Below are 27,767 nucleotides of genomic sequence, written 5' to 3'. Positions count from 1 at the left end.
AGGTTTGTTATGAACCAAACCTACAATGGGAGCAATGGGAGGTAAACTAACATTTAAACTATCCATTTTTGTTTGTATTGTTTATAGTTCAAGCAAGTTTATGTGGCGCTTATCGCAATTCTGCTGCACTTGTTATAGATGCGTTAACCAATTTACCCTTTGAGTTTACACTGTCTCTATTACTAGGGACATAGTTGTTTGATAATTGCACAATAGTTTTGGTTTTTTGTCTTATTAAGCCCGGACCCTGTGTCAAAGTTTTGCACGGTACAACAGCTGATGAGTGTTTTCATGTCATTAAGAATCAAGCCAATGTGATGATACCTGCGATAAATATACTTAAAACCCCCTATAGACCATTCAATTTGTCTGTTCCAACCGTTGTGTGTCAACTGTTGAGTTGAGTGTACACTGTACAGACAATGCGATGATTGGTTCAATTTCGTGAGTTGCTCCTCTGGGGTATATGCATGCCTCCTACTTTATCAAAAAAACAAAAAATTTCTATTGCTGTAGTAGCGTCGCTAACTATTAATATAAAAGAAAAAGACAAATGTGGGTAAAAAATGTACACTCCCAAACAACTATCCATGACGGCTCCCTAGGCGGACTGAGTAAAGTTGGTTCAACTGCTCAACCACGCTACAGACGATCCAACTTGGTTGGTGGTTGGATGGTGGTGGGAGGCTCTGGCGGCACAACCGTTCAATTTGATTGCCACGCCCCCTTATCGCGTACAACTCCACACGGTTCAACTTTACGTTTCACCCTAAACTTTTCTCTAGGTGAAACTGCAAAAACAAATAATAAAATTTTATACATTTATAGGAAGAAATAACAAGTTGAGATAGTGTTGCCATTTCTGTAAAGTGTATTAATACTGATAACCAGTGCTCGTTGTTTACAATTTTTATCAATGTAATTAAATATGTTGGGCCATAATACATTTTTGTTATAAGGCAGTAATAGTAATTTTATTGGTTTTTTAAAATTATTTTCACAATGGATAATTAATTAATCTTTACGAGTGTTGTGGAAAAGTTAAATCTGCATGAATGGTAAACTCTTGGCTCTGGGTCCAGAAGTTTGGACTTTGAGTTCAGTCACACGGCCTCCGTGGTCGAGGGGTAGGGCTCTCGACTAGCAATCCGGAGGCTGAGAGTCAAATCCCGGCATGCGCAATCAAATGTAATTTTGATTTTGTGTTATTTCGCAATTTATTGTGTATATTTGCAGCACGTTGCAGAGTGGAAAATATTCTTCATATCGCCCTGGTTTAAGACCATCAATCAGAGTTGAAAAGTTGCTTGAAATGCCATGTTTGGTGACCAGATCTAAATAGCCAGGTTCATTCCAAGCTTTCCCCTCCCCGCTATCTTTAACCACACTACATACCCCTCATGGGGATGCCAAAGTCTCACTGGATCCAGACGGTTGGGGGCAGTTGTGACTCTTGTGCGGTTTTCACATAAAAAATGAAAAGTCAAATACATTCTAGTAGTCCCTCAAAATACATTTAAACCAACTTAATTTCCATAAAGTTGCAGCATTCCACCTCACGCTTGATAGGGGCCGTTCGTATTATGTAAGCACTATAGGGGGGCAGGGGGGTCTTTGCTTTGCTTATTTTTGATGACATGGGGAAGTAGGGGGGTCGAGATAGTGATTACGTCAGCACTCAGCAGTAGTTATTTTTTTTTTACACATTGGCAACCCACACATTGTCTATGTTTGAAAACCGAATACATATTCGGGGATTCCCACAAATAATCAATATGTTTAGGTACTCGCTTAAAAAACAGAATACATTAACAGAAAAATGCATATAGGTACCTATTTTTACGTAAGCATGGGAGGGGGGGTAAGAGCTTTGCTTACTTTTGGTGACAAGGGGGAAGAGGGGGTAAATAATTGTAATAAATCTGTTTACGTAATACTTGAAAGGCCCCATAGAAAAAAAATAGTAGAATTTTATTTTAACTTAATTACTACAAGAAACAACTATTTATGTCGGGGGACATGGTAAAAGATACATTAAAGTTACATTTTTTCTCAAGTAAGTTTCAAGGGTAGGAAATATGCATAATTTTTTTTAAATAACAACCTAAAAACCTATTTGTGCATGTTTTACATCTTCCCCGACGTAAGTAGTTGTTTCCAGTAGTAATTAAGTTGAAATCGAGTATTATTTTTGAGGCGAAATTCGGCGACTTTACTTAATTTTCTTATATTTTTTTGAATGCTGATGTAAATGAAACCCACAAAACACTGCCACGGAAGTTCAGATTGCTAGTAAAAATGTTGATTTAAAATATGGACTGATTCAGCAATGTCAGATTAAAGGTAATATTGACCTCTATCACGGTTGGACTATCGCAATAACAGGCTTATCTCAGCTGCTGAATAAATGGAACTTGTGACCTTTAGTTACGTGGGTGCATTTGCTCCTGACTTCAATGCTATTAACAGATGCCACATGTATTCAATTTCCTATATTATCACTTATGTATTTCAGTTCAATTCTGTTAGCTTCTTGAAGGTTTATAATACACGGGAGAACACATTATACATATTTACATCGCCAGTGAGCTGTGATGCCCACTTCATATTTGAATACAGTATGCACTTTCGTAATTTGTTCACGCCATACCCGACTGTTCATCTAAACAATATTGGCGTTACCGTTATCGGAGTCTGAGATTTTGATGTCCCGATTGGCGATAGATTCAATCTCCAAAATATCCCAATCTTTCAGTATTATTACATACCGATATTAGAGGTGGAGTACCACTACTTGATACTACAGATTCTTCACGCTGGAAACTGAGTAAATTAGAAAAATTATATATTTAGGTTATTTGGTGAAAAAAATATTGAATTGTTGATTTCACTTCTTTTATTAACTTTCAAGTAACAGAAAAAAACTTTTAATATTAACATTATTTTTTACAGGTATAAATGGACTACTGATGAAAACCATTGTCGACATCCTTCACCAAAATGTATCCAATCTGCTAAAATAAAAATGAATCTTGTAAAATAATGTAATAGAGTTTTTATTTTTTCATTGGACAATTTTTTATAAATTATTAAACACACTTTTATTTTTTATATTGCATTTAAAACAAAAATTATTTATTAACAAAAAAATCCAAATTTACAGGATTCTTTTTTTTTATTCTTGCTGATTGGATAATTTCTGGTGAAGTTATAAAAATAATAATAATATTTGGCTAATTTATATAGCGCCGATTTCGTGAAAAATCATCTCAAGGGCGCTGTACAAATATATTTCTCAAATAGTTAATACTAGAACTACTGACTTAAAACTAGTGACTTACCTCTAAGACTTATATCTAGTGACTTACAAGGCCTATAACTACTATCTTCATTACATATATATTTACATATGTAAAAACTTACAACTAACATTAACAATCTAATTTTGCTAGCGCCAGAAGAAGAAGGAAGTTCTATGATATTAAGGTGTTTTTATAATTAATTTTAGAACACGGGTGCAAAATGCGCCCAATGAGTTAGCTGGATATATATCTTAAATGAATGAATGAAATTAATCGTCGATCTTTTACGCATTTAGATGATTCATCTGCCAACAATTAAACCGATTGTTAAAATTATGATGCCGACATCAACCGTGGTTTTCATGTTCATGTATACCCGTAAAAAAAATTGTGCAAATTGAATTAAATTAATAAATTTCTTAAAAATGCAGTCAGAAAGTCAGAGAATTTGTGTGTATTTCCGCTTCTCAATAAAATCCAAATAAATTGGATATTTCTGAACGTATCCGAAAACTAAAACTGTTTTTGAAAGGTGATGAAATACGCTTTCAAATTTTATTATTGGAAATAAAACGAAAAAGTTTTTAAAATGGCTCACCTTCTCACTCGTCTAAACACTGAACTAAAATTATATAATGATAACAAAAAAAAATAAATTATTTCACAAATGTTTTATATTGCCACATCACTTTTTCGTTGTTTCATATAAAAATAATTTATAAAAAATTTGACAATTTTTATAGCGCCGCTTTTGTGAGTTATCACCTCAGGGGTGCTTTACAGTTGATGCAGGTATTACAAAAATTATAAATATTACCAAAATAAAGTGAAGTTAAGTAAAGTAAAATGAAGAACAGGAACAGGTGACATGAAGATAGAAGATGGAGACTCTGCAGCGAGAATCTTAGGTGGTGAAGAAACTGGACCAGCTGCTGCAGCGAAAGAGACTACCGCGTCCACCAACAGTGCCAGCACGAGGTTCTTCATCCGTCCAGGTATGTGTCTGCTGCTAATAAAGCGCTGACACAATATCCGCACATAGAGAACAGGCCTTGGCAGCACCGCTGTGACGTTCGACGAAAATAGAAAACGGAGACTCTGCAGCAAGAATCCTAGGTGGGAAACTGGACCAGCTGCTGCAGGGAGAGAGTCCACCAACAGCGCCAGCACGAGGTTCGTCATCCGTCCAGGTATGTGTCTGCTGCTAATAAAGCTCTGACATAATATCCTCACATAGGTAACAGACTTTGGCAGCACCGCTGTTAGGTTCGGCGAGTCCATCATATCTAGCCTCTATTAATAATAATATTTGGACGATTTATACAGCGCCGCTCTTGTGCAAAATCACCTCATCTCTCCTAGTCTATTTTAGTCTCTTCTAGTCACTTCGTAGCTATTCATACCACTTGGTGTATCTTCTCGACCCTTTTAGACTCTTTCCTGGCTCTAATACCTAAATAAAAACCAACAAAAAAATTTAAATTACAATTTCTTCTATTGTGTCGTGATCCAACGATTTCATACCTCTGTCTCAGACCTACAGGGCTCGCTTATCGCAGGCTATTATAAACAAAATCTTGAACCAAAGTCAACGTGAAGTGTATGTGTGTCATCTGAAACAAAAAACATAAACAAAAACAAAAATTTCAAATAAAATATGGCTTATCTGTTTTATAGGTAGATACGGCAAAAAGTCCATACTCACACGCGGCTGTATCAACAGTTGATACTTATTTCTTGCTCGCTTGAACATTCGTAGAACTATCAAGATGCTGACATCTACAAGAATTTGTCGAAAATAAAGTTGTATTTCATAAAAAAACATTGATAATCAAGTGCGCCTTCGAGTGCCATAGTTTACAATTTTGTCAACGGATGGCGTTATTACTAGTTCATCTTATCGTTAGTTATCTGCGCTTGCGCGTGCCGAGTTAATCTGCGGAGTCTGTGCCGATAATATTCTTTGTTCTTGTAATATTAAATTATTACGAAAAATTTAACTTTATTCGTTTGCTTGAGATATCAATATATATTTTTTTAATTTCTCGTGTGACCTTATTGTGCCGATTGCGCGTATTTTTTAACGTTTTATTGTGTTACAAAACTGAGTTGTTGACTTCAGTGGCGGTCAAGATATGTGGGGGTTTTTGTTTAGCGAAGACCTCTATGGACCTACTCGTATAACTTTACACCATCATCAACATCGGATTTCTGCCACATGCCACATCCCTAAGCTGTAAAACAGTTCAACAGAACAGTGACAAATCTGCAGAAGAATGAAGTGTAATTGTGTAGAAACAGTCTGATATAACACATCTCAGAGGTCTGAACAGTTATGTGTATAACGTATATTTACATCAAATAATAGACACTCGGGTTGCCAACACAGAAATCAGAAGTCATATAGAATGTTAATAAATCATTATAAGCAATAATTAGTCGCATGTAATATCCTTACAAATTGAAAATATCTCCCGAGTAAAAATAAATGCCGCCGACGGGAATTGAACCCGTGCCTTCTGATGTCCAGTCAGACTCTATGAACCACTGAGCCACCTCGGCTTATTTCCCACCCGCCAGATAATTCAATACGTACTAGTACTTCAATTCCCGTCGGAGATATTTTCAATTTGTATTGATATTACAAGCAAATGATTATTGCTTATAATAATTTATTATCCTTTGTTCTATGCATAAAAACCTTGTCTAAAGCATCGATGACACGGGGCTAGTTTAGGAGCTGCTAGTCGACGAGTCTGTAAGCTAGCGAGTAAGCGAGTTGGCGAGTGTCGATGACACACAAAACTTTCCACTCGCTAAAAGCCAAAGGATCTTAATCGTATCCAACAGAAACACTATTCACAGATTTCGGGGTGTCCCGAGTAGAAGATATATTCAAGAAAAATGCAATTATCCAAATTTATAAAGATAATATAATCAAAAAATTTGAAACCCACTTATCTAAAAGATATCAATACAATATCAAAATTCCAAAATGTAATACCAAACAAATGCAAAATAACTATAAATATTTAGGAATAAAGTATTTCAACAACCTTCCGATTGAAATAAAGAAATTAAAGGATATTAACATACTTAAACTAAAACTGAAGTTACTCTTTCAGAAATAATTAACTAAATAATAGCCTGTTTTTCCCTTCATCGATATTTAATATCAGTCTATACTCATCTCCACTGTATTTAGATTTTGTCTCTTTATATTTTGTTCCTATCATATATATACATAGACTTAATTAGACTAGACACGGCATATTCATTTAAAAATAACCCCAACACAATTTTGGTTTGGTTCACGTGCACATTTATAAAAAGGCCCACGCACTGTGTCGCAATGCGAAATGGGCACTATGCATTGCGTTTTACCTTTTGTTGGTCTAGAGTAAGCTATTTTGCTTCTCAGCTATGCTGGGCAGGTTCATTTTTTCAATCACAAAAATAACCCAGTTCCAAATATTTAAATTTGAATTATGTCCATATTACAACACCTCTGACAACAAATTCTCCATGGTTTCGCTTACGAGTTTGAACGCTTGTACAAGGAGTTTAAACAGAGTTGGGTTGTTAAGTTCATCTCCATATTTGTGACGTAGGCTACGTGGCGTTATTTTTAAAATGAATTTAACTAGACAGGGCTAATCTAGTATAATACATCAATCTATATATATATATACTTACTTATAGCATAATGATATTCTATTTTTCTTATAATTAGTGTAACTCTCTCACCAAGCACAAGAACCAGTTTCTTCATTGGTGAGATTGCGAACATAAATATATTTTGTAATGTAAATATATTCTTTATGTACTCATATTATATCCTGTACCCACTTTATATATATTAAATAAAAATAAATAAATAAATAAAATCTTCGTCCTTGAAGTCTCTCAATAAACGGCTGGAAGCACCATATTCATCGCGTTTTTCTATCCTTGATCTTGTCCATTTTCTTTTCTGCTTCAAGTTTTTCTTTAGTTTTCATTGTAAATCCTTCTTGATAGCAAAGGCTAAGATAACTACTGCCGCGCGAACTACTTCCGTTGACATTTTTGCTGACTGCCAAAACGCAAAGATACTCGCAAGTAGTTCACTAGCAGCGATGATGACACACGGCTAGTTAACTAGCTTATAAGCCAACACGCCAGCGAATGGCGAGTAAATTAGCCCGTCTTTTTATTTTACTCGCTGCTTTTTTACAATCGGATAGGCAACTAGCAGATTGTAAAAAAGCCGATGACACGGGGCTAGTTTACAAGCTGCTAGCGAACTCGCTGGCTTGTAGCTTGTAAACTAGCCCCGTGTCATCGATGCTTTATGAACATTAGTTTATCATTAAAAAAATATATGTATAGAATGTTGACAATAATGTCATATTTTATGTAGTGTTTTTTTATCACAATAATAACAGCATATTATTGTTTTCACTCTCTTATCATAACTTTTTCGAAGCGTTATTATTTGCTGATTACAGATTACATACTTAAATCCTGCAATCACACTCCTAATTATTATTATGTATTATGATGGCAGTTCACAGAACATAGTGTTGAATTATTAATAACCCACATCCTGACTACTATTTTACAGGGTATTTTTCCCTATCCACATGATAATCTAGGTTAATTCAGCTGCATTATATTTTAATGTGTCGGCAGTTGATATTCCAACAGAAATAATACCTAATTATTATTACTTATGCAGATTTACTCTGGTTGATCTGCAATATTCATTTGTGTTTTATGCCTTTGAAAGTTAACATTGTTCGTTGATAAAAAAAGTGAAACATTGCTGCATGTGCCATTTTTTGTTCTTGGATATTACTTTGTAACAGGTTGGATATTTTTTTTATGGAAAGTGATTTTTTCCCTTCTTTATATTCCTTTATTACTAAAAGAAAGTGGTGAAAGTTTTATTCAATTGATAAACAACCGTATTTGTGAAAGGCTTACTAATTGAAACGTAAAATAGAAACTGACATAAAATAGTTATGATTTGAGATTTTCACGGCCAAAAGTATTATAGTGATTTTGATTCTGATGATGGACACTGCAATGCTGTCCGAAACGTTGGCTAAAGAAGGAGGTAGCGAAACATGGCATAATACCCCAAAAGCAAATCACTATAATGACATAAAATAGTTCATGGAAATATATATAAGATATATACATTGCTTATCCAGTCACATGGGGTAGATTATCTGTTGTGTAAACTTGAAATAATAATAATTTCTCATTGAATTTCCAAGGTATTTTAAATGTTCTACATATTTCTTAATTTTGAAGATGTGAAGAAGAAACTAGATTTAATTACCTATTTGATTTTTGAATTTTTTTTTATTTTATTATTATTTTTTTTTTTATTTAAAGAAAGCAAGACAAAAATATATATTACAGTAAATAATAAAATAAAATACAGAAAAAAAAAAACAGAAAAGTTCCAATAAACTACTTTTCAGTAGTTTGTCGATGGCAACTTTTCACATAAAAATATCAAAAAAAGATAAAAACTTATTTTACTTAATGACAGCAGTGATAACAATAAAAAATAACAATTTGTTTTAAAAATATAAAAACAAATACACAACAGTGATAGTATCTACCTATAGTTTGTATTAGACTCTAATACAAACTATTTCTTTCAGCGAGCCAATTTTTCAACATAATATTTGTTTTTACATTTGTACATTTTTTTATTTAAGCAACTAGGTATCATATAGTCCAGTGTTCTTTGTCCATATTTGTTTAAATGCTTAGGTACAATTAGTCCTTCATTTATCGTAAAACGAGTATTGTAAGTGTGGTCCAGTCTATTTATGTATATAGGGCTATTCATATGCTGAAATATAATTTTATACCACAGAATTGATCTTACTGAGAAAATTTTAAGATTCTGATAAATTCGAAATATACCGTGGAACTAGGTTATAACGGTCACGGCAATAGCGAGTTCACGGCTATAAAGAGAAATTACATAACCATATTTTAGTTCAGGCTTATCTTTAAGTATATAATTGTTGGCTGTTATAACATTAATATATTCATTATTAATAGAAAGGGGCGGCATGAATTACCCAGTTTGTTAGGGACGGATTCATATGGCACTACCTGTGTAAGATTAGCGACTATGTGAAACATTGCTATCCATCAGGCACTATGTAAAATTGTCATAACTTGGCAAATTTGTTCCCTTTTTACGTCTTCTTTTGTATTACAACTCTTCATCAATTTTGATTTAAAACGAATAAATATGTTTATGAAGGTACCTAGTTACGATTTTTTTTTTAATTTCGTGCTATGCAAACCGGTTCTTCACATTTAGTTCCATTTAGGACATGCAGTGTAAATTAATCAAAACTCTATAAAAATATTTTCAGCCAGGGTTTTCAAGAATTACCCCAAACATTTTGACAACATCACACCACCCAGACCTGACAGGGCCTATATATTAAATGAGAAAACCATGATAACACACTTCCAGCGGAAGGGTAGTTCTACCCTTTAGGCCGGTCCTACTTGAATGGCTTTAACCCTTAAATGCATGATTTATTAATTTTTCTGGAAAAAAAAATATTTGTAGATATTTACATGCATATGCAAGGAAATATAAAGAATTTATTTTTTTTGTAATTTTTTAATGATATTTGATAAAAAAAATTGTTGCAGATTTACAACACCATGTATTTAATAAAAAATAATATGAACAATTTACGTATGAAAAAAAAAAAAAAAACCAAAATAAATTTCTCAAAACTAATAAGTGTACCGGAAAAATACGAGTTATTAGATATAAGTATTGTATTATTGTTTCCACTTACCTAAGAAAATCAAAATAATAACAGCAAAACCAAACTGTAATTCTAACCTCCAACAAATTTTCGAGAATCTTCACTTTGTTAACCTCTCAGACAAAGACATTTATTTACTATGTGTTCCTTTGAGAACTGTCAAAACGTGATAATTTTTGTGTTATTTACGAGTTTTGCTAAAAGCTTCATAACTCACGTTTTGGGAAACGTAGCCTCATTCTAAAAAATGTTTTGGAAAGATTATGAAATCCACTATCGCATTGTGTTGTTATACGTAAATATTTGCGTTTCTAAATATACATTTTATGAAAACGTCAAAAATATGTAAGAATCGCTTACCATTATTTCAAAGCCGTGAAAAATGTACTTTTTTCTGAGTATCATAAAGAAATAACACTTTATATATTGAAGAAATATAATTAAAAACTATTAGTCACCTCAAAATATTAACCGTCCAAACTAAAATATTTTTAATAAATTATTTAGAAACGCAATAAATTATGAACGAACAAGATGACAGATTCAATCGGCTTAGATAATGCACTTCTACGTTCCATAGATATTCTTGAATACAGACGCATAGCGTTATTCATTATCGATACTCTGTTTTTTAAATCATGGCAATCCGTATACTAGTGATGGAAATAAATCGATTTTTGTAAAATCTCGCGCGTTTACGTGAAAAGACGTTCTAATGTCTTGACCGCTATTATCATATTTACGTCTTTTGACGTTCTAATGTTCTGAGTAGTTAAAGAAAAAGTGACATTTGACATTCGCGAAAGAAAAAAAAGGTGATGCCACTCGATAAAATATATTACCGTGAACTTGATAATTCTAAAACGGCATGCATTAAGTATACACCAAAGAGTTAAAGGTGGTTTGAACGGTATGTTGCAGTTTTGCAACAGTATGCATTTAAGGGTTAAAGGCATTGCTGTTCTATAATTCTATATAAATATTGAATACGTATGCCAATCTTTTTTTAAGTGTCCCAACTATAAATATGTATAGGTATAAACAATGTGATACAAGTCTCCCATTTTGTTATGTTGTCTCGTGTGGAAGAGTATTTAATCAAAAGGAAACTATACTAATCCTGTAGAATGGGTAATAAATCCTACCATTTTTTATGGCACTGGAGATGCGACAATCATTCTTCTTTTTGTAATGATTTGTACGACAGAGAATACCAAATTTTTTGTAATGTAATAAAATACATAATTTTATGCACATAAAATATCACTAAATGGCCCAAAACTTTAGTTTATGGAGTAGTATTAAAAAGTAGGCTTTAATTTTAGACAGCACTTTTATAGTTGTGGTGTGGTGACTACTACTGTGGTGAAAAAATCATTCAAATATATGTATTATTTTCAAAGATATAGCGGTTTAAAGCAATATCCATTTTGTCAAACGGGATACTGTTTTCGCCCCCTTGAAGTGTGTTAATACATGGTTGGATGCTTCTGTTGGATGGGATACTGTTTTCGCCCCCTTGAAGTGTGTTAATACATGGTTGGATGCTTCTGTTGGATGGGATACTGTTTTCGCCCCCTTGAAGTGTGTTAATACATGGTTGGATGCTTTTGTTGGATGGGATACTGTTTTCGCCCCCTTGAAGTGTGTTAATACATGGTTGGATGCTTTTGTTGGATGGGATACTGTTTTCGCCCCCTTGAAGTGTGTTAATACATGGTTGGATGCTTTTGTTGGATGGGATACTGTTTTCGCCCCCTTGAAGTGTGTTAATACATGGTTGGATGCCTTTGTCAAATGGGATCCTATTTTCGCCCGCTTGAAGTGTGTTAATACATGGTTGGATGCTTTTGTCGAATGGGATCCTATTTTCGTCCGCTTGCAGTGTATTAATACATGGTTGAATGCTTTTGTCGAATGGGATCCTATTTTCGCCCGCTTGAAGTGTATTAATACATGGTTGAATGCTTTTGTCGAATGGGATCCTATTTTCGTCCGCTTGAAGTGTGTTAATATATGGTTGAATGCTTTTGCCGAATGGGATCCTATTTTCGTTCGCTTGAAGTGTGTTAATACATGGTTGGAAGTTTTTGAAAACAGTTCTCATCACACAGTGTATAATAATGGTTTTTGTTGAGTTGACTGTATTTAACTTGAAGTTCCATAGTTTTTTTTTAGTAAGTTGTATTATTTGAACCTGTATAATATTTAAGCCACCAGTTGTCACTCCCCATAATGTATTTGATGTGATTACCCACCAGAAAACCAATAGAAGTGTTTTCTATAGCAACTTGAAATTGAATTAACCCATAGGTGCCAACAAATAGACAATACCATACTTGATAAAGTGAAATTTTGATTTTTGTGTTTAACAAACCCGGTAGAAGTAATATCCAAAGGCAAAATGAATGTATAAGATCGACGTTGCAATTGTAGTGCTTCGTGACGTGCGTGGGTACAATTCTTCAACACTGCAATTGCAGGGCTCCGGCTCCTATGGGTTAAAATAATTGATATTGAACACTTCAGTGTGATTATAGGACGAGTGTCTCAACTGCCCAGAGATAGTGGTTTCAACATTATTTAATATCACGGAGAGAATTGTTTTAAAATCTTGTCTGTAATAAGATCATTTTAATACAAATTAAAAATAAACTACAAATTTATTCAAATGGTTCTAACATTTTCGTTACTACAGCAACACCAAGCCCGTCACTCTGTCTTTGTCAATGTTTTACTTTATTTATAATTTCATCTATGAATCGGTTTTATTTTATTTTGATTTATTTAAATTAAATAATTAACAACAAAATTAAATTAGTAACAAAAAATTCGCCTTTTCATGTCTTCCTCAAAGCATCAAATAATGAAAAAAGTTTAATACTAGCCTCGCATAAGTGTTATACTCTCATAATATCTTTCAATATACCTTCCCGTAGACTCAGAAATAATATTATGGATACCATTCACCATTGTCTAGAATGGCAAGACTTGTCAACTCAAGTCAGGATCTTGAATTTTTTGGTACAAGCCTTAATGTCCGGTCTCCACCGCGTTGGTGGAGACCGGATTCGTGGATGTGTGCAGCACTGGTGAAGATGTGGAATCTTCCGGGTTCTCCAGTGTGAACAAGGTAGCCGAAGGTTCGATGGACCTGGTCGGCAGATGTGCGGGAGATGCAGGCCGGCAACGATGCCGCGGGGCCGAGGAGCAGACCGGCGAAGGTGTCGCAGGATCTAGGCGCGTGAGAAGCGCTGGCCAGGGATGATAGCCGGGGCCCTGATGTGATCCCGAGGAGTCCATAATAATTTGTAGTCCGTGCACAGCTGGGTGTAGGTAGATAAGGTCCTGTAGCGGCGCGGTGAAGTAACAGCAGGGCGCGACACGGGGGGAACCGGCAGTCGGTGGTCGGCCGCTTCAGCATGCAGCAAGCAGTGCTCGCATGTTGGTCACTCGTAAAACTGCTAATTAATGACTGACTGAGTACATCTCGACGCGTCTCTTTATATAGCCGCCAGGGTGCATCGAGAACATTTCAGACCTGTAGGTAGAAACGCCGAACGCTCACATTGTATCTAGAGTGTTCCCGCTACAATGCGTTTTGCATTGGCGATCGTTCCAGAATATTCTCGTAGCATCGCTACATTTTCAAAACATCAAAACCTTGTTCCTGTCTTGACTTGACGTTATCTTTATTGTTTATGTGCCCTATTTTTTTAATAGCATTATTTTTTTAATTATCCATTATTGTAACATTCTCCTTGTATTAACTTTGTGTAATATGTAATGTGTTGCAATTTGACATGGTCCGTTCGTAAATAAATAAATAAATGATGAAATTATAGCAGTTAATATACTAAATAAATGTCGGTCCTACCCAATTGGGATCTGGCTAAGTTGTTAAGTTTTAAAAGGCATTTTAAAATAGATGTATTATAATAAAATGTATTTTTTATGGGTTTGTTCTTTTTACTTAAGATTTTCTTATTCCGTTCAAAATAATTAAATTAGAAAGGTAGGTAAACACTATTATCAACAAATGAAAAGATTCAAAATAGGAATCTAGCCAGACTGACAGTCACTTGAACAAGAACCATTAATATTCAATTGTTTTCTTGAAAATGATATATTATTTTGCTATAGATTTTTAATTAGGTATATATTTAGGTTGTTTTCACCGATTCATTAATTATTATTGATTTACATTTGTGATCTTATTGCTCTTAACATGTGTCGCCTTAAATCATTTCTTTTATACTTCTGGCGTGTAATTGTGGAATTTATTGACAAGATAGTGTGGCGGATCATTGGTATGTTTGCATGAATTTTCCTCCATTAATTATTGTTTTCAAGACACGCCACACACGTACCCTGCATTGATATGTGTATTTCTGCATGAGAATGGGTTGTTTTTACGACTTGTTCTTGGGATCAATATCGCATTCGTGGAATAACCCACCGGCCTTTGTATTTCCTTCCTCGTATAACATGGGTCTTTTCCGGATTCAACCCTTTCTCTCTCAGTTTTACCTTCTGCACAGCTTCCCCAAAGATGACGGGAGAAAGAGGATCTGAGAGAAACAAAAAAGGCCCACGTGGGTGGGGAATTCATATGAAAATATATTATTTTTCTCTTATTCCGCTTCACTCTTAATACGCAATATTTCACTTTCAAATAAATGGATTTAGCTTTATTAATTCAAAACATGATTTATTATGTCGGGGGAGACGGAAAAATACGCACTTTTAATTTTAATTTCCTTTATTAAGTCACTTACGCGATATGTCAATTAGTATGCGGCGCCGTTATAGTCACAGCCGACGGCGACTATGTTCATATCAAGAGTTGGATTATATTCATAATATCGTATTAGAATTAAATCACAAACCAGTCTATACAAACCTAGCGTAGCCCACAAACTACTTGAAAACTGGGATATAACTCTAAAGGGGACGCGAGCAGGCGTTATTAAAGGTTCCCCAACATTTATAGTAACTTTTAGTAACAATATAACTAAATTCAAGTATTAATTCAAAGTAAACATTCCATATTTACCGTGAAGCGGAATTCGTAACCTTTACTGAAAATATATATTTTTTTTTTTCGTTGACATATTTATATAAAAGATATAATTAATTAAATACAATTTAAGATACAGTGACTTTTAAAAAAAATTGTTGGTAATTATTCGGAATTGCTGAATATGGATTATACGAAACATTTTTAAATAAAACCTTCTGATTTACCTCAATGACTATAAAAGGAATCTGACTGCATTTGGGAAATAATCAAATTGCAATTGATATGGCAATTTCTTAATAATAATAATAAGATTTATTCCAGAATGTATGCAGGGGTAGTGCAATGCAATACATTTCGTTAAGTGTGTGGTATTACTAAATTTGTATTTGGGTATTTTATCATCTGGGGTTTCGTCATCGTATACGTTTTTGAAGAAGTCTGAAAAAAGGTTTACAATTTCCTGTGTATTGTTTGCACTGATTCCATTCATTTGTATTATTGGTGGGTAATCGGTGTTTTCATTGTTTATTTGATTGAAATATCCGGAGGTTTTTGGATTTAAAGACATTATCCTCGATGGTAGTTATGTACATTTTGTAGCATTGTTTGGAAAGATCTTTACAGTTTCCCTAAAGTTTATTTAATCAGCTATGGATTTGCTTTGTTTGAATTTTTTGTGTTGACTTTTTTTTTTACTGAAGAGAGGCAGTTAGCTCTGATGGGAACCAAACTGGGTAATTATACTTTTTCGGTGTGTAAAAAGGTACATAGGATTCAATAGAGCTAGAAAATGTTAAATAAAGCATGTCTAAAGATTTATCAATGTTTTCATCGGACAAAAAAGACCAGTCTATATTTGAGAGATGACAGTTAATTGAGGCAAAGTCTGCTCGTTTAAAGTTCCGAGTTTTTTTTGTTCAGGTTTGATATCGTTATCACATATGTAGTATGTTTAATTTCGTGTATAGGGGAGAATGGTGATTGTCGGTAGGTAGGAGCGGATCATTAGATAATTTCACAGATATTTTAGGAATATTTGATAGTATCAAATCTAGTAAGCGATCTTTATTGTAGATGAAATTGTGCTGGTACAGGTTTAAAAAATTTGCTGCGTCCAATATTTCTCGTGCCCGGTCATTTTCGCTTTCGTTTGTGATGTATCCGCTGTCGTTGGATTCCCATTTTAGATTTGAAAGGTTGTAGTCTCCAAGAATAACAAGTTTTGAGTTTCGGGATTTTGACAAGAGATTTTCAACATATTTTTTCAGAAACCATTTTCTATATATTTCGGAGAGTTGTGGTTCCAATAATATTTTTTTCCAGTTCAGTAGAGATTTGTACAAATAAATGTTCAATGTTGTTGTTTTTTATCTGTAACTTAGATGAGTACTTTCGTTTAATTGCTATTAAAACACCTCCACCTCTTGACTTCAAACTTGATCTGGAATTCTGTCACAATGAGTTCAAGTTCAGATGATTTGATTCCAGACCGCGACCGCGACCCCTGCCATAGACATTGAATCATGACATGAAATGTGGGTATAATTTCGACGAGCTGGAGGCAAAGCACGCGGCCATACTTTTAGGAGGGTTCATGACCGTCAAGAACTCACATTGAAATAACCAGATCATGCCCAGAAAAGTAAGGCAAGGTAAAAGTTTGCGGCGTTGCCCAATGTGTGATGTTTCTGAGCAGGATCTGAATATTCATTCTTAAACGAATCATAAGGTTGTTAAATTATAACACATTTGTAAAAGTTTATAAATAGTGTGACAAATTATTAAATTTTGGAATCAAGCCTGAACTTTTATTTACCCGTTCTGGGATATGCCAGCAATTTATGCACCATTCTAATAAGGACTAGTAATTCGTAAGCAGGTTTTATTTTCGAACACCGAATGGTGATATTACATTGCGAGTTGCCTGTATACTGTCAGATTCATTTATTGACAAATCACCGAAAGTGGGATGGTGGATTTGGTTCGTTCTCCTTTTCCTGATTGACTCATCTAGTAATTTAAATGTCTACGACGCATAAGTACTGCAATAGTGGTAACATTTTTATGAATTGGCTACATTTTTATCGAGCATTTCAAATCGGAATAGCTGTTCTAAAACATTTAAGGACGCCACGGCAGTTAATTTTGTGCTGTAAAACTTATTTAATTGGTAATAAATTTGTTTGGTGACTATAAAATTTTCACACGGGAAAAATAAAATTAAACATTTTTTTATTCTTGTGTTAACTTTTTTTATGTGATTACCATACAAGAGTTCCAACTGCTCCCAATTATCCGGAACCAGTGGGATTATGACATCCCCAATTGGGGTATGTTTTGAGGCTGAAGAGAGTGGGGAGGAGAAGGAGAAGAGAAAGAGGAAGGTTAGGAAGTACCTGGCTATTGAGATCTGGCACGTTTCGATTCTGATTGGTGGTCTTTCACCATGGTTACAATGAAAGTATCTACCACTCACCATGCTGCTAATGTCCTATATATTATTTTATGTTATGCTAGTAATTTTATTGTTTCCGTAATTAACGCACGCTATTCATTTTATGACCCTGTTATACTGTTTTATTAATTACCGTTGCATGTGTTTTTTAATATTGTCAAGTGTAATTTAATGCATTAATGGTCACATAAAAGTTCTAGTACAAATGTATTCCATATAAATTACGAATCCCAAAAGAAGAACATACAATGCGAAAGTGAATGGTGGGCGCAATCATGTGAATCAATTACTCTATTGGGGTCATGTCAACAGTCAGAATATCAGAAGAGTACCTCTCGAACATAGAAATAATAATGCGTGTATTTTGTATTTTCAGGGATCAGGCCTGCGATGAATCACAAATTTATACTAACCCTAGCTATAGGAATCTCCACTGGGTTTAGTTTTGCTTACATTTTACTCATATCCAGTGAATACAGTCTACGGAATGGTTGGTTTGGGTGAGTTGCTTTAAACTATATATACTACTATATGCTACTTACTCGGCATTGTACGCACCACAGGCATTGCCACGATCGGAGTTCAGTATTCTTTGTATGGTTGGTCATAGGAATGTGTCTACTTATCGTCGTGGGATTGTGGGTTCAGTTCCTCTGCTAACTAGCACAGGCAACATTTCATGTTTATGAAAAACGTAAAAGTATTGTCAGGATATTTGTTAACCGGGAATGTTTGTCTTTCTTTTCAACAGATTGGTAGAGTTCGAATGTTTCAAGATACTCTTATATGTATAACTTTCGCCACGTGTTGTTTTTATGCTGGCCCTGTGCTTGAATGAATCAAAAATTGTTGTCCGCACGCCGCTTTTGACTACCTACTCTACTTTTGAAGTTATACCGTGTTCAATATAGGGTACAGAGCTTTGCAAGTTTACATATCAGAATTTTCCCAAGCCTACGCTATTCAATGCTGGCAGTGAACCTGTTAAAAGAAAATTTCACTAGAATCCACAGCTTATTATTCAATTCTCTTCCAGTAAAAGTGACATATGCTACCAACATGACTCCCGGGGCCCGCCGCACCTCAACCACGACCAGGACCAAGTGGAGACGGCCTTCCAGTTTGGGGCGCATAAGCACGATGAGGCATTCCACAAGTTTGAGGACACAGCGGTGGCGGAAGCCATGGCACGCAAGGTGCGTGTGCTCTGCTGGGTCATGACGGGGCCCGCCAACCATGAGAAAAAGGCTATGCATGTCAAGAAGACATGGGGCACTCGCTGCAACACTCTGCTGTTTATGAGCTCTGTGGCCGGTAATCATACCATTCTACCCTGACTACGGCAAATAAGCCTGTTGTGACGCCCTAACTAAATGTTTCTCCCATCCCATATGCAGTGCCACTACACATACTACTAAAAGTGCATATACGTATTGTGGGAGTTTCAAGTGTTGAGCGACCTCAAGCTGTGTGGACTGGCCTATTTATTTATGTATCTGAAGGAGAAATTAAATCAAGTGATTTACAAGTCTAGTTCAATATAATTCTTTTTTTTAAATTTTATCTTTCAACTGTCTTCATTAGCTCTGATAATGACTCCTCGTGGTATGGCTGAATCACAAACTAAAACATCAGAGAATATGCAACAAAAAAAATTTACTAAATATTGTCAACGTATGTGATTTCAGATGAAAAACTTCCCTCAATTGCGCTCCCTGTGAAAGAAGGACACAACCATTTATGGGGCAAAACCAAGGCGGCCTTTGAGTACATCTATGAACACTACCGGGATGAAGCAGACTGGTTTATGAAAGCCGACGATGACACGTAATACTTATTAAGTTCATATTTTAACTATTATAATTTAATACGTTCAAAATAAATATGAGTATTCCCATAAAGATCATTATCTCTCTCGATAACTACTCTTACAAGTTTTCAGGCATGCTTCCTTTACCCATATGGTGCCGTGTGCAAAATCCACGGGCTCAGCGTGACATGAATACGTTTATGCATTTATTTTAAAGGAAAATGTATGATTGTCTAAAAGAATTCTGATGATTCTCTTTGCAGGTACGTGGTGGTGGAGAACCTGCGCTACATGCTGTCTGCGCACAGCCCCCAGGAGCCTGTGTACTTCGGGTGCCGTTTCAAACCCTTCGTGAAGCAGGGCTACATGAGCGGGGGCGCTGGCTACGTGCTGAGCCGCACCGCTCTGGACCGCCTCGTCACGGTGGCACTGCCCTCCAGCAAGCACTGCTCGCAGGGGGACGAGGGTTCGGAGGATGTTGAAATAGGCAAGTTCAATCATGAGAGTGGTAGATGTTCTCAGTATCACTTTTACTTATCAGATCTGAATTGCCAACTACTTCTCAACTTCCTATTATATATATATATATTGTCCTCTTCCCGTAGTATGTTGATCCAGTAAGAAGTTGTTAGACTAAGTTGATCCACCTTTAACACCATATAACTTGGCTATTAAGGAATACATCTGTATGAACTGACAACAGTGGTACAATAATTATCAATGTTGCCAGTTTGCCAGAAAAACCATTAGATATACTGTGTCACGTTTGATGTCACGTCTGATGAGCGTCGGATGAGCGTCTGATGAGCGTCTGATGAGCATGGACCCTTGTCAATCACCAGGGCTATTATGGGGCTAAAGCAAGAAGACATAATGTGTAAAAGCATTGAAGAACCTTGATCATGTTGTCACGTCTGAAGGTGTTTTGAGAGTCCGCCAGCGGTGAGCAGGTTGCGCCGGGTAGAGATTCGTCTGATGGAGTGCGCGAGGCCATCCTCAATTAAACAGCATCCATTGAACGTTTAACGGAACAATGATGATTCATCTTTGTGTCACCTCGACAGCATGCTTGGTAATCCAGTGTAGTCTCCAAGGAATTACGCTTCACAAATAAAACCATTTTTTAATCCAAATAACCGATTGTATATTTTCATCTCTTCAAGCCACAACACTCGAACAAGCACAGGCCGATCTCACACAGGAGTCGAAACGTTGGTTATGTGTTTTCTAAATTTAAACGGAAAGTCTCCAAAGGATAAGTTCAAGGTATCCGCGCGATCTTTTTCTCAAAATTTCAATCTCCATTTTTTTCTCGCCTAACGCCACGCGCACCGCGGAATCGTCCTCCCCCGTATTGTTGTCAATCTCCCTACCCGCGTAATTTTTGTTCGCCCGTCAAACCGATCGCAGGGCAGCCACCCGAAAAACTCTCACCAAAACAATAATCAGGCACTACCGTGGCAATCCAAACTTGCACAATTCTTTGACGTTACAACTGTTCATAAAATTTTCAAAATTTGTATGGAAATCGGATGCATAATTTATGTTGATCTACCTAAATTGGCATACTTATGTTGATCTCATATATATTGATCTATTCCCGTAGTATGTTGATCCAGGTAAGAAGTTATTAGACAAAGTTGATCTGTGTCCCTATATATGTTTTTACTAAATGAACTAATCAAGGGGGCAATCGGTGGACTGTTCATAACAAGGTTTTATCTGATTCCGTAATCTTTTGTGATATTGAACTCAAAGTATTAGTCTCTAGAGTCGAATATCGCATGAAATGACTGTGAGATGTTACCATTTAAAATCAAAATGACTTGAAATGCTTGAATTGTTTTATAATATTTCTGACGGCCGGCATAGTCCAGTGGTAACGCATTGGACTGCCATTCCGAAGGTCGCGGGTTCGAACCCGGCGTGCGCAAATAAATTTTATTTGATTAATTTGTGTTATTTCACAATTAATTAATTAAAATAATATTTAGTATATTTGCGGCACGTTCCAGAGTGGAAGATACTACCAGTATCGCCCTGGTGTAAGACCACCATTCAGAATTGAAACGTTGCTCCAAATGGCTTTAGCCGTGTTTAGTGACTAGATCTGAATAGCCAGGTACTTCCCCACCTTCCTCTTTCCCTTCCCCACCTACCTTCAGCCTCACAACATCCCCCAATTGGGGATGCCATAGTCTCGCTGGCTCCAGACGGGAGCAGTTGGGACTCTTGTGAGGTATTCACTATAAAAAAATAAAAATAAAAATAAGAAATGTATGAGGATTTAGATTGAAACGAAACTTTCGCAAAAGTCAAATCAGTACACGGGTTCATAGAGGAAGGTTTTTCTAAGTCCTGTCGGCGGATGCGTTTGCCCACCTACTGCGTGGCGGGCTGGATCGATAGAGACTAGTTGAGGGATACCTTTTGACCATAAAAATCCAAAATGGTGGCAAAAGGAATAATGAAATATGGCAAATTTTGAACTTGCATCTTTTACCATCTCTCCTGATTACGCTTCGTGACTTAGTAGGGGCGGTCGGGTTCTTGGTTATAATCGGTAATTATTTAAAATGGGTAATTAATGGTGATTGAACGCGGTGGGAGCTAACAAAAAACTGTCCAATGAAGCGAAGCTAGCAGTCCACAATGGAGTACTGGTACCTACTGGCAGAAGAAGGCTGAAAGTAGACTGAATACTGTAAAAATTAAATCCCTAAGTCATATGTGCGGTAAAAGCATGTACGATGAAATGTGCGTATGCTGTGTCTATTCTACAGGTATTTTATTGGAGCCTGTTATAAGGAGGAAGCAGCATTGATCCCCGGTGCACCGTGCACCTGCATGATACTTGACGGACACGAGCGGAACATACGTTCACAGTAAAGTTGATGTTGTCTTTATGAGAATGGGTCGTTTCTCCGACTCGTTTTATCTTAAGTCGGCTCGCATGTGGAACGAACTATCGGCATCTGGTTTTCCTCCTCCATATAATCCAGGCCTCTTTAAGTCCCGCATTAATAAATTCATTCCTTCAGCCCCTATCTTAACCCGCCTCATAACGTTATACATATAACGTATTTAAAGTGTAAAGATAGGGGCGCTTTTGTGAGAGGTGTCACATAAAAAAATTATAAATATTTTGGATAAAATTGTCTGACACCCCACCAAGCGTATTCCTCATGGATAAACAGTTTGCAGAGTGCCAGTACTCCTTCTCCACAAATTTGTGTAATTTATTATTAAAGGAGTATTTAGGCGAGTAATTCTTAGGACTGTTTTTTTTTTTTAAATCAAGTGGATGGGATAAATGAAAGACAGCTTAGAAACCAATAATTTTATTTACTTATTAGATTCATAACAAAATATAATAAAATTACGAAAATATTACACAATCAAATAATATAAAAATGTAATTATATAAAATAAGATACGTAAAATGAAGTGAAGAAAAATAATGTTGATCATAATTTTAAAATAACGAAAACAGTTTTGCGTAAAAATTATAGGTAATTACCAAAAAAATAAACATCTTTATGTTTAGGTTTAAGAAAAAAAAAAGAAACAAAAAACAGCAAACAATAATTAAATAGGTACCTGCGGTCGTGGTCGCCGGGTTGCTCTATTTGGTATTTTGTTTTCAAAATATTAAAATTTAAGTGAAGGAATTTAAATTCTGCTGCAATTTAATTTTTTTTTTTGTAAATATTATTGACATAAGTATTTAACTGCTCCCAGGAGCGTTTATGTAGTTTTGGTTCTTTTTTCAAAACTTCCAAGCATTTTGCTTTGCCTGGATTTTTTTTTTTTAATATGTTTTCTTTGAACCATTTTTTTACAATTTTGATTTCTTCTTCTGTCCATTTCACGTGTACCTTTTTCCTTCTCTTTGATCCTTTTTTTTTCTTCAATGATGTCATCGATTTCACTCGCCGTGTCAGAACTAAAGCGTAAGCGTCTCCTCGTTTCTTTACTGTCCTTTTTTTTTTCTACGTTTTCACTGTCATGACCTAGCCCATCTAGCCCAACTGCGTCGATTTCTAAGGTATTTCTGTCTTCAATAATTTCAGTGGTTTCTTTTTGATTGGATGACGTTTTTTCGATTGCGAGTAACTTACTCCCCACAATCCCTTTTTGCAGAGCTTGTAGAGGCAATCTATAATTTTTTGAGTGGACTGAAATATCATGTCCGAGGAAACCGGCCAGATGCTCCGTATATTGGTCGTTTTTATTGGCATGGACTTGGGACATGGTTGCTATGTGATGCCTCATTCCTGTCGCCGTCAACATTTTGGGATTCTTCAAAAGGCAAATACTTTTTATTCTGCTTAGACATTTTCCTCCATCAAATGGCTCTGCAGTTAGTGGTCTTGCAAATAAGTAAGTATTCGATGGTGGTATATTTAACTTCATTCTACAAGAAACTATTAGGTCCATATTTCGTCGCATGACTTTGGTTAATAATACAGGCACGGAACGAACTCTTTTTCCAGGTATTTGAAATATATCTAATTCGGCAATTGCATTTCTTTGTTCTTTATCTAATAAACTCAATACATCCAACGGTATTTCATCGGTTTTTCTGTTGAGGTAAAAAGCGAGTTCTGCTTCAGCCACATCACCAGACCTTTTGCGATCTAATAGTATAATGTGAACAATTGCCACCTCACACAAATTTTCATAATTAAGTATTGTAATATCTTCTTTTAACTTCTGATAATATTTTTCTTCTAGTGAATGTATTTTCACCATCACTTTTGCAATATCTTCATCCAGAGGTAGCACCTGCTCTTTGACCATTAAATTTCTTTTTCTTGTTTTTTCAGCATTTGAGGACACTTCCCACTGCCAGTTTGACTCTAATAGTATTTTGAAGTTATCTAGTTTTTTCTTAATAAATTCTACGTAAGTGGTTGAAAAATCTTTCGACATTAATGATTCCGTGTATAGAATTTCAATACACCCCAAAATTGATGGACGGATTCTTGCTGGAATACTTGGTACTTTAACATGGCCTGTGCTTTCGTTAAAACCACACATTTCTTTTACCCCGTCTATAAATACTTCGTACTTTTTCGGGTCTATTATATCTTTGAACTGTTCCACAGCTGGGTCTTTTTTTCTAATAATACTCAGCAAACTTGCTAGGTCCCTCAATTTTGAGCATATACCTTTTCGGCTCCTTCGTTCTTTTTTTTTCTTTAATAGCCTCGAACCAAATTTTATTAACAGCGGATCATATTTGATCAAAAGTGATATGTCATCATTTCTCAACCTTGGCAGAATTGTATCTTGAAATTCACGTGATGCTGAAGATATGTTTGGTACAATAGATATGGACTGATTTGAAAGGACACGTCCTCGTGTATTTTTTCAACGTCTTTTCTGCATTTCTTGCTGTGCCTATAAAATGTACAACGTTTGAACGTGCCTAAGCATGTTTTGCAAATCACGAAATTTGAAGGACTTGCTGTTTTATCCTGAATATTCCTCCTATTAGGTAGTAAATTTCCTGTCCTTTCAAAGCAAACTTTACTATTGTACACATAATTTCCACGGTTCCTTAACTCGTCAGTAATAACTTGTCTTCTTTTTTTTTTTTTTTGGATCGGTATCTTCTATTGATAAATATTGTATCACTTCTATCTCGTTAGAATGGTGTCTCTTTAAATGTCTTGTAAAATTGGTTACCAAATGTTCACAATAGATGCATGCATTTTTTCTGTCCCAATTTCTCTCTGTTTTTTTCCACGTTGCTTTAGAATTCTAAAAAAAAAGGGGTAATAAAATATGTACCTACTTTATAGGTATTAGGTATATTCTGATTTAATTCAGAGTAAAAACAGTAACAATTTAAACACGCCTCAGAAAGTAGTTCTAAAGCTTAAATATAGTAAAAGGTATAATACATAATAAACTAAAGAAAGTAAGTCACCTCAACTTTTGTTAAAGTAATATCAGTGTTGTTCGGTGCAGATGTTTCAGTAGCTTGATGCGGTCTCATACTTTGATACATCAGTCTTGAAGGTGATTCGAGTTCGCTGTCAGAGATGTAGTCTATCCCATCAGTCGGAGAAAGGTCATTGCGTAAGTCCTCTACTTCTTTCTCCATCGGCGTTTCAGTATATTCATATTCTCCACCACTGGGACTCTAAAAAAATCGTACAGGTTAAACAAACGAAAATATTATAATAAGGTATTTTATGAACCCCATAACTATGAAAACCCATAATTCCACATGATATCAATATTAAAATATTAACAGAAAAGTATCTCAGCAATTACCTCTGGATAGATGAACAGACCACTATTTTTTAAGTCTGATGATTGCGGACTTTCCGGAATTATAAAATTCGCTTTATTTTTTTTTGCTATTGACGAATCACTCTTATCGTTGTCATCAGAAGAGTCTTCTGTATCGTGGCATAATACGATATTTTCCAATAATTCTTTTTTAATAACTATTGGTGAAATTTCAGACATGATGGAAGAATTCGTCAAGAAAGAAGAATTTCCTGAAACAGTAAATAGATTTGTGGACTATAATATCACCACTTTTTTATTTGCTAAAACAACCCAAGAAATTATAAACCTACAAGGGAAAATAACATTATATTAAATATTTTTATTCAGCATTCATTTACAGCGCCCTTGAGGTGATTTCTCACGAAAACGGCGCTATATAAATTAGCAAAATATTATTATTCTCTAAATAAAATAGTCATTATAAATAAATTGATAATAATAGTTATTACTTAAAATAGAAACATAAGAATGCTACCTTCTAATTCCAACTCGTAATACATAATGAAAGATTCGACTTCAAATAATACATAATACGGAGTAGAAGATGCCCTCAGTGTCGCTCTTGTTTGAACACCAATCAGAATTGAAATTGCTTGAAAGGACTCTAAGCGTGTTGGAAGTTCCTGGCCATATCTGAATAGCCAGGAACTTTCAACCTTTCTCTTGCTCATCTCCTTCCTTTCCCCACGACCCCACCACCTTCAGCCTTACAACATACTCCAATTGAGGATGCCATAGTCTCACTGGCCCCTGACGGTTGTGACTTTTGTGCAGTATTATTTGCAGGTAAGTATTCAAACTGTACCAATAGCGTTATTTACGGAGATGCACTAGGTAGGTACTAAACTATGAATATAATAATCCGCTACTCGCTCGATTTGAATGAAAATAACTCACGTCTTAGGTATGCTTTGAAATTGAAATTCCCACACAATGTATAAAAGTATGTTAAAAAAAATAAGCAGGCGAAAACAAAACTAACTTTCACAAGAACCTCAAACCATTGTTGTATATTCTTATATAAAATCTCTCTTGAGCAAGTTATTCGATAGTTAAAAGATGTTTTATATTTTAATCATTAATATCAGTTTTATCCTCTAAAATTAATAATAATAATAATTGGATAATTTATAGAGCGCCGTTTTTGTGAAAAATCACGTCAAAAGGCGCTGAGTAGATAACAAAAAACTAATATTAATATAAATTAGGTATAATTTAAATTATTTTAATTACAAAACCTAAGATATAAAGTTTTAACCTTTTGCATAAAAAAATTACATATCTTAAAAAAAATTTATAAATTAAAAATCATACCTGTCTCCTCGTCTTCTTTTTTCATCATGTTGCGATTTATTAACTAACTCCCGGCGTAATGTAACGATAGGTACCTTCTACTTTCACTGTGGAAGGCCGATGTACGAGTTATGAGTAGATATCTCTGGAGAACACAGCACTTATGGAATTATAATATGACCCAGCACTGCACAAGCTTTTCAATAAACAATGAACAATCCGTTAAATACTCGGCTTTTATATTGCAAAAAATTCATTCCATTAGCCATTGATAAGGGTGACCACGATAGATTTCGGTTCGGTATTACAATGTTTTTATAAATGAAATGAGGAATTCTTATGAACTTTGGTCGGTACAATACTTGAATTACATTCAAAAGAAGTTCAGTGAGATGCATATGTTAAGAGCAAAAAAAATGGAGGTTTCATATATTATTTTACATTTTAAGTTACGTTTTTTTTTTACCGGTAAACCAGTCTCCGGTGAAATTTGACTTAAGTGAAACCGGTAATCTACATTGACATGATGAACTTTGGAGTCAAATCGGTAGGTTACACACAGATGAATGTTCACACCCTTCAGCCTCACAACATACTTAATTAGGGATGCAATAGTCCTAGTGGCTGCGGGCACTCGATATTCACATACAAATCTATAACACGATCCGGTTTGGAAGTATACTACATAGAAATAATCATATGTAAAAATTTTCAGCCTCACAATTTGTCGTATTGAGGATATCATAGTTCAACTCGCTCTATTTGCACACTA

General features: G+C 35.2%; 1 protein-coding gene across 6 annotated transcripts in view; it reads left to right on the top strand.

Moving 5' to 3' along the window:
* Positions 1-27,767, top strand: part of LOC149420140 (glycoprotein-N-acetylgalactosamine 3-beta-galactosyltransferase 1-like) — a 63,941-nt gene that overhangs the window by 875 nt on the left and 35,299 nt on the right. For 2 of the 6 annotated variants that reach the window (XM_089636408.1, XM_089636407.1), the window contains exons 2-6: positions 3-41; positions 17,960-18,083; positions 18,620-18,897; positions 19,272-19,410; positions 19,657-19,880. In XM_089636408.1, coding sequence (XP_089492534.1) covers positions 26-41; positions 17,960-18,083; positions 18,620-18,897; positions 19,272-19,410; positions 19,657-19,880 — 781 coding nt within the window. In that variant the 5' untranslated portion in view covers positions 3-25. Of the gene's footprint in view, positions 1-2; positions 42-7,776; positions 7,910-7,931; positions 8,153-17,959; positions 18,084-18,619; positions 18,898-19,271; positions 19,411-19,656; positions 19,881-27,767 lie in introns of those variants that run through there. The other 4 variants (XM_089636409.1, XM_089636411.1, XM_089636412.1 and 1 more) reach the window with 3 other exon arrangements.

Source organism: Hesperophylax consimilis, chromosome 10 (assembly GCF_061612785.1).
Source record: "Hesperophylax consimilis isolate HC1 chromosome 10, BYU_Hcon_1.0, whole genome shotgun sequence".
NCBI lineage: Eukaryota > Metazoa > Arthropoda > Insecta > Trichoptera > Limnephilidae > Hesperophylax > Hesperophylax consimilis.
This window is presented reverse-complemented; position numbering and strand designations above follow the sequence as displayed.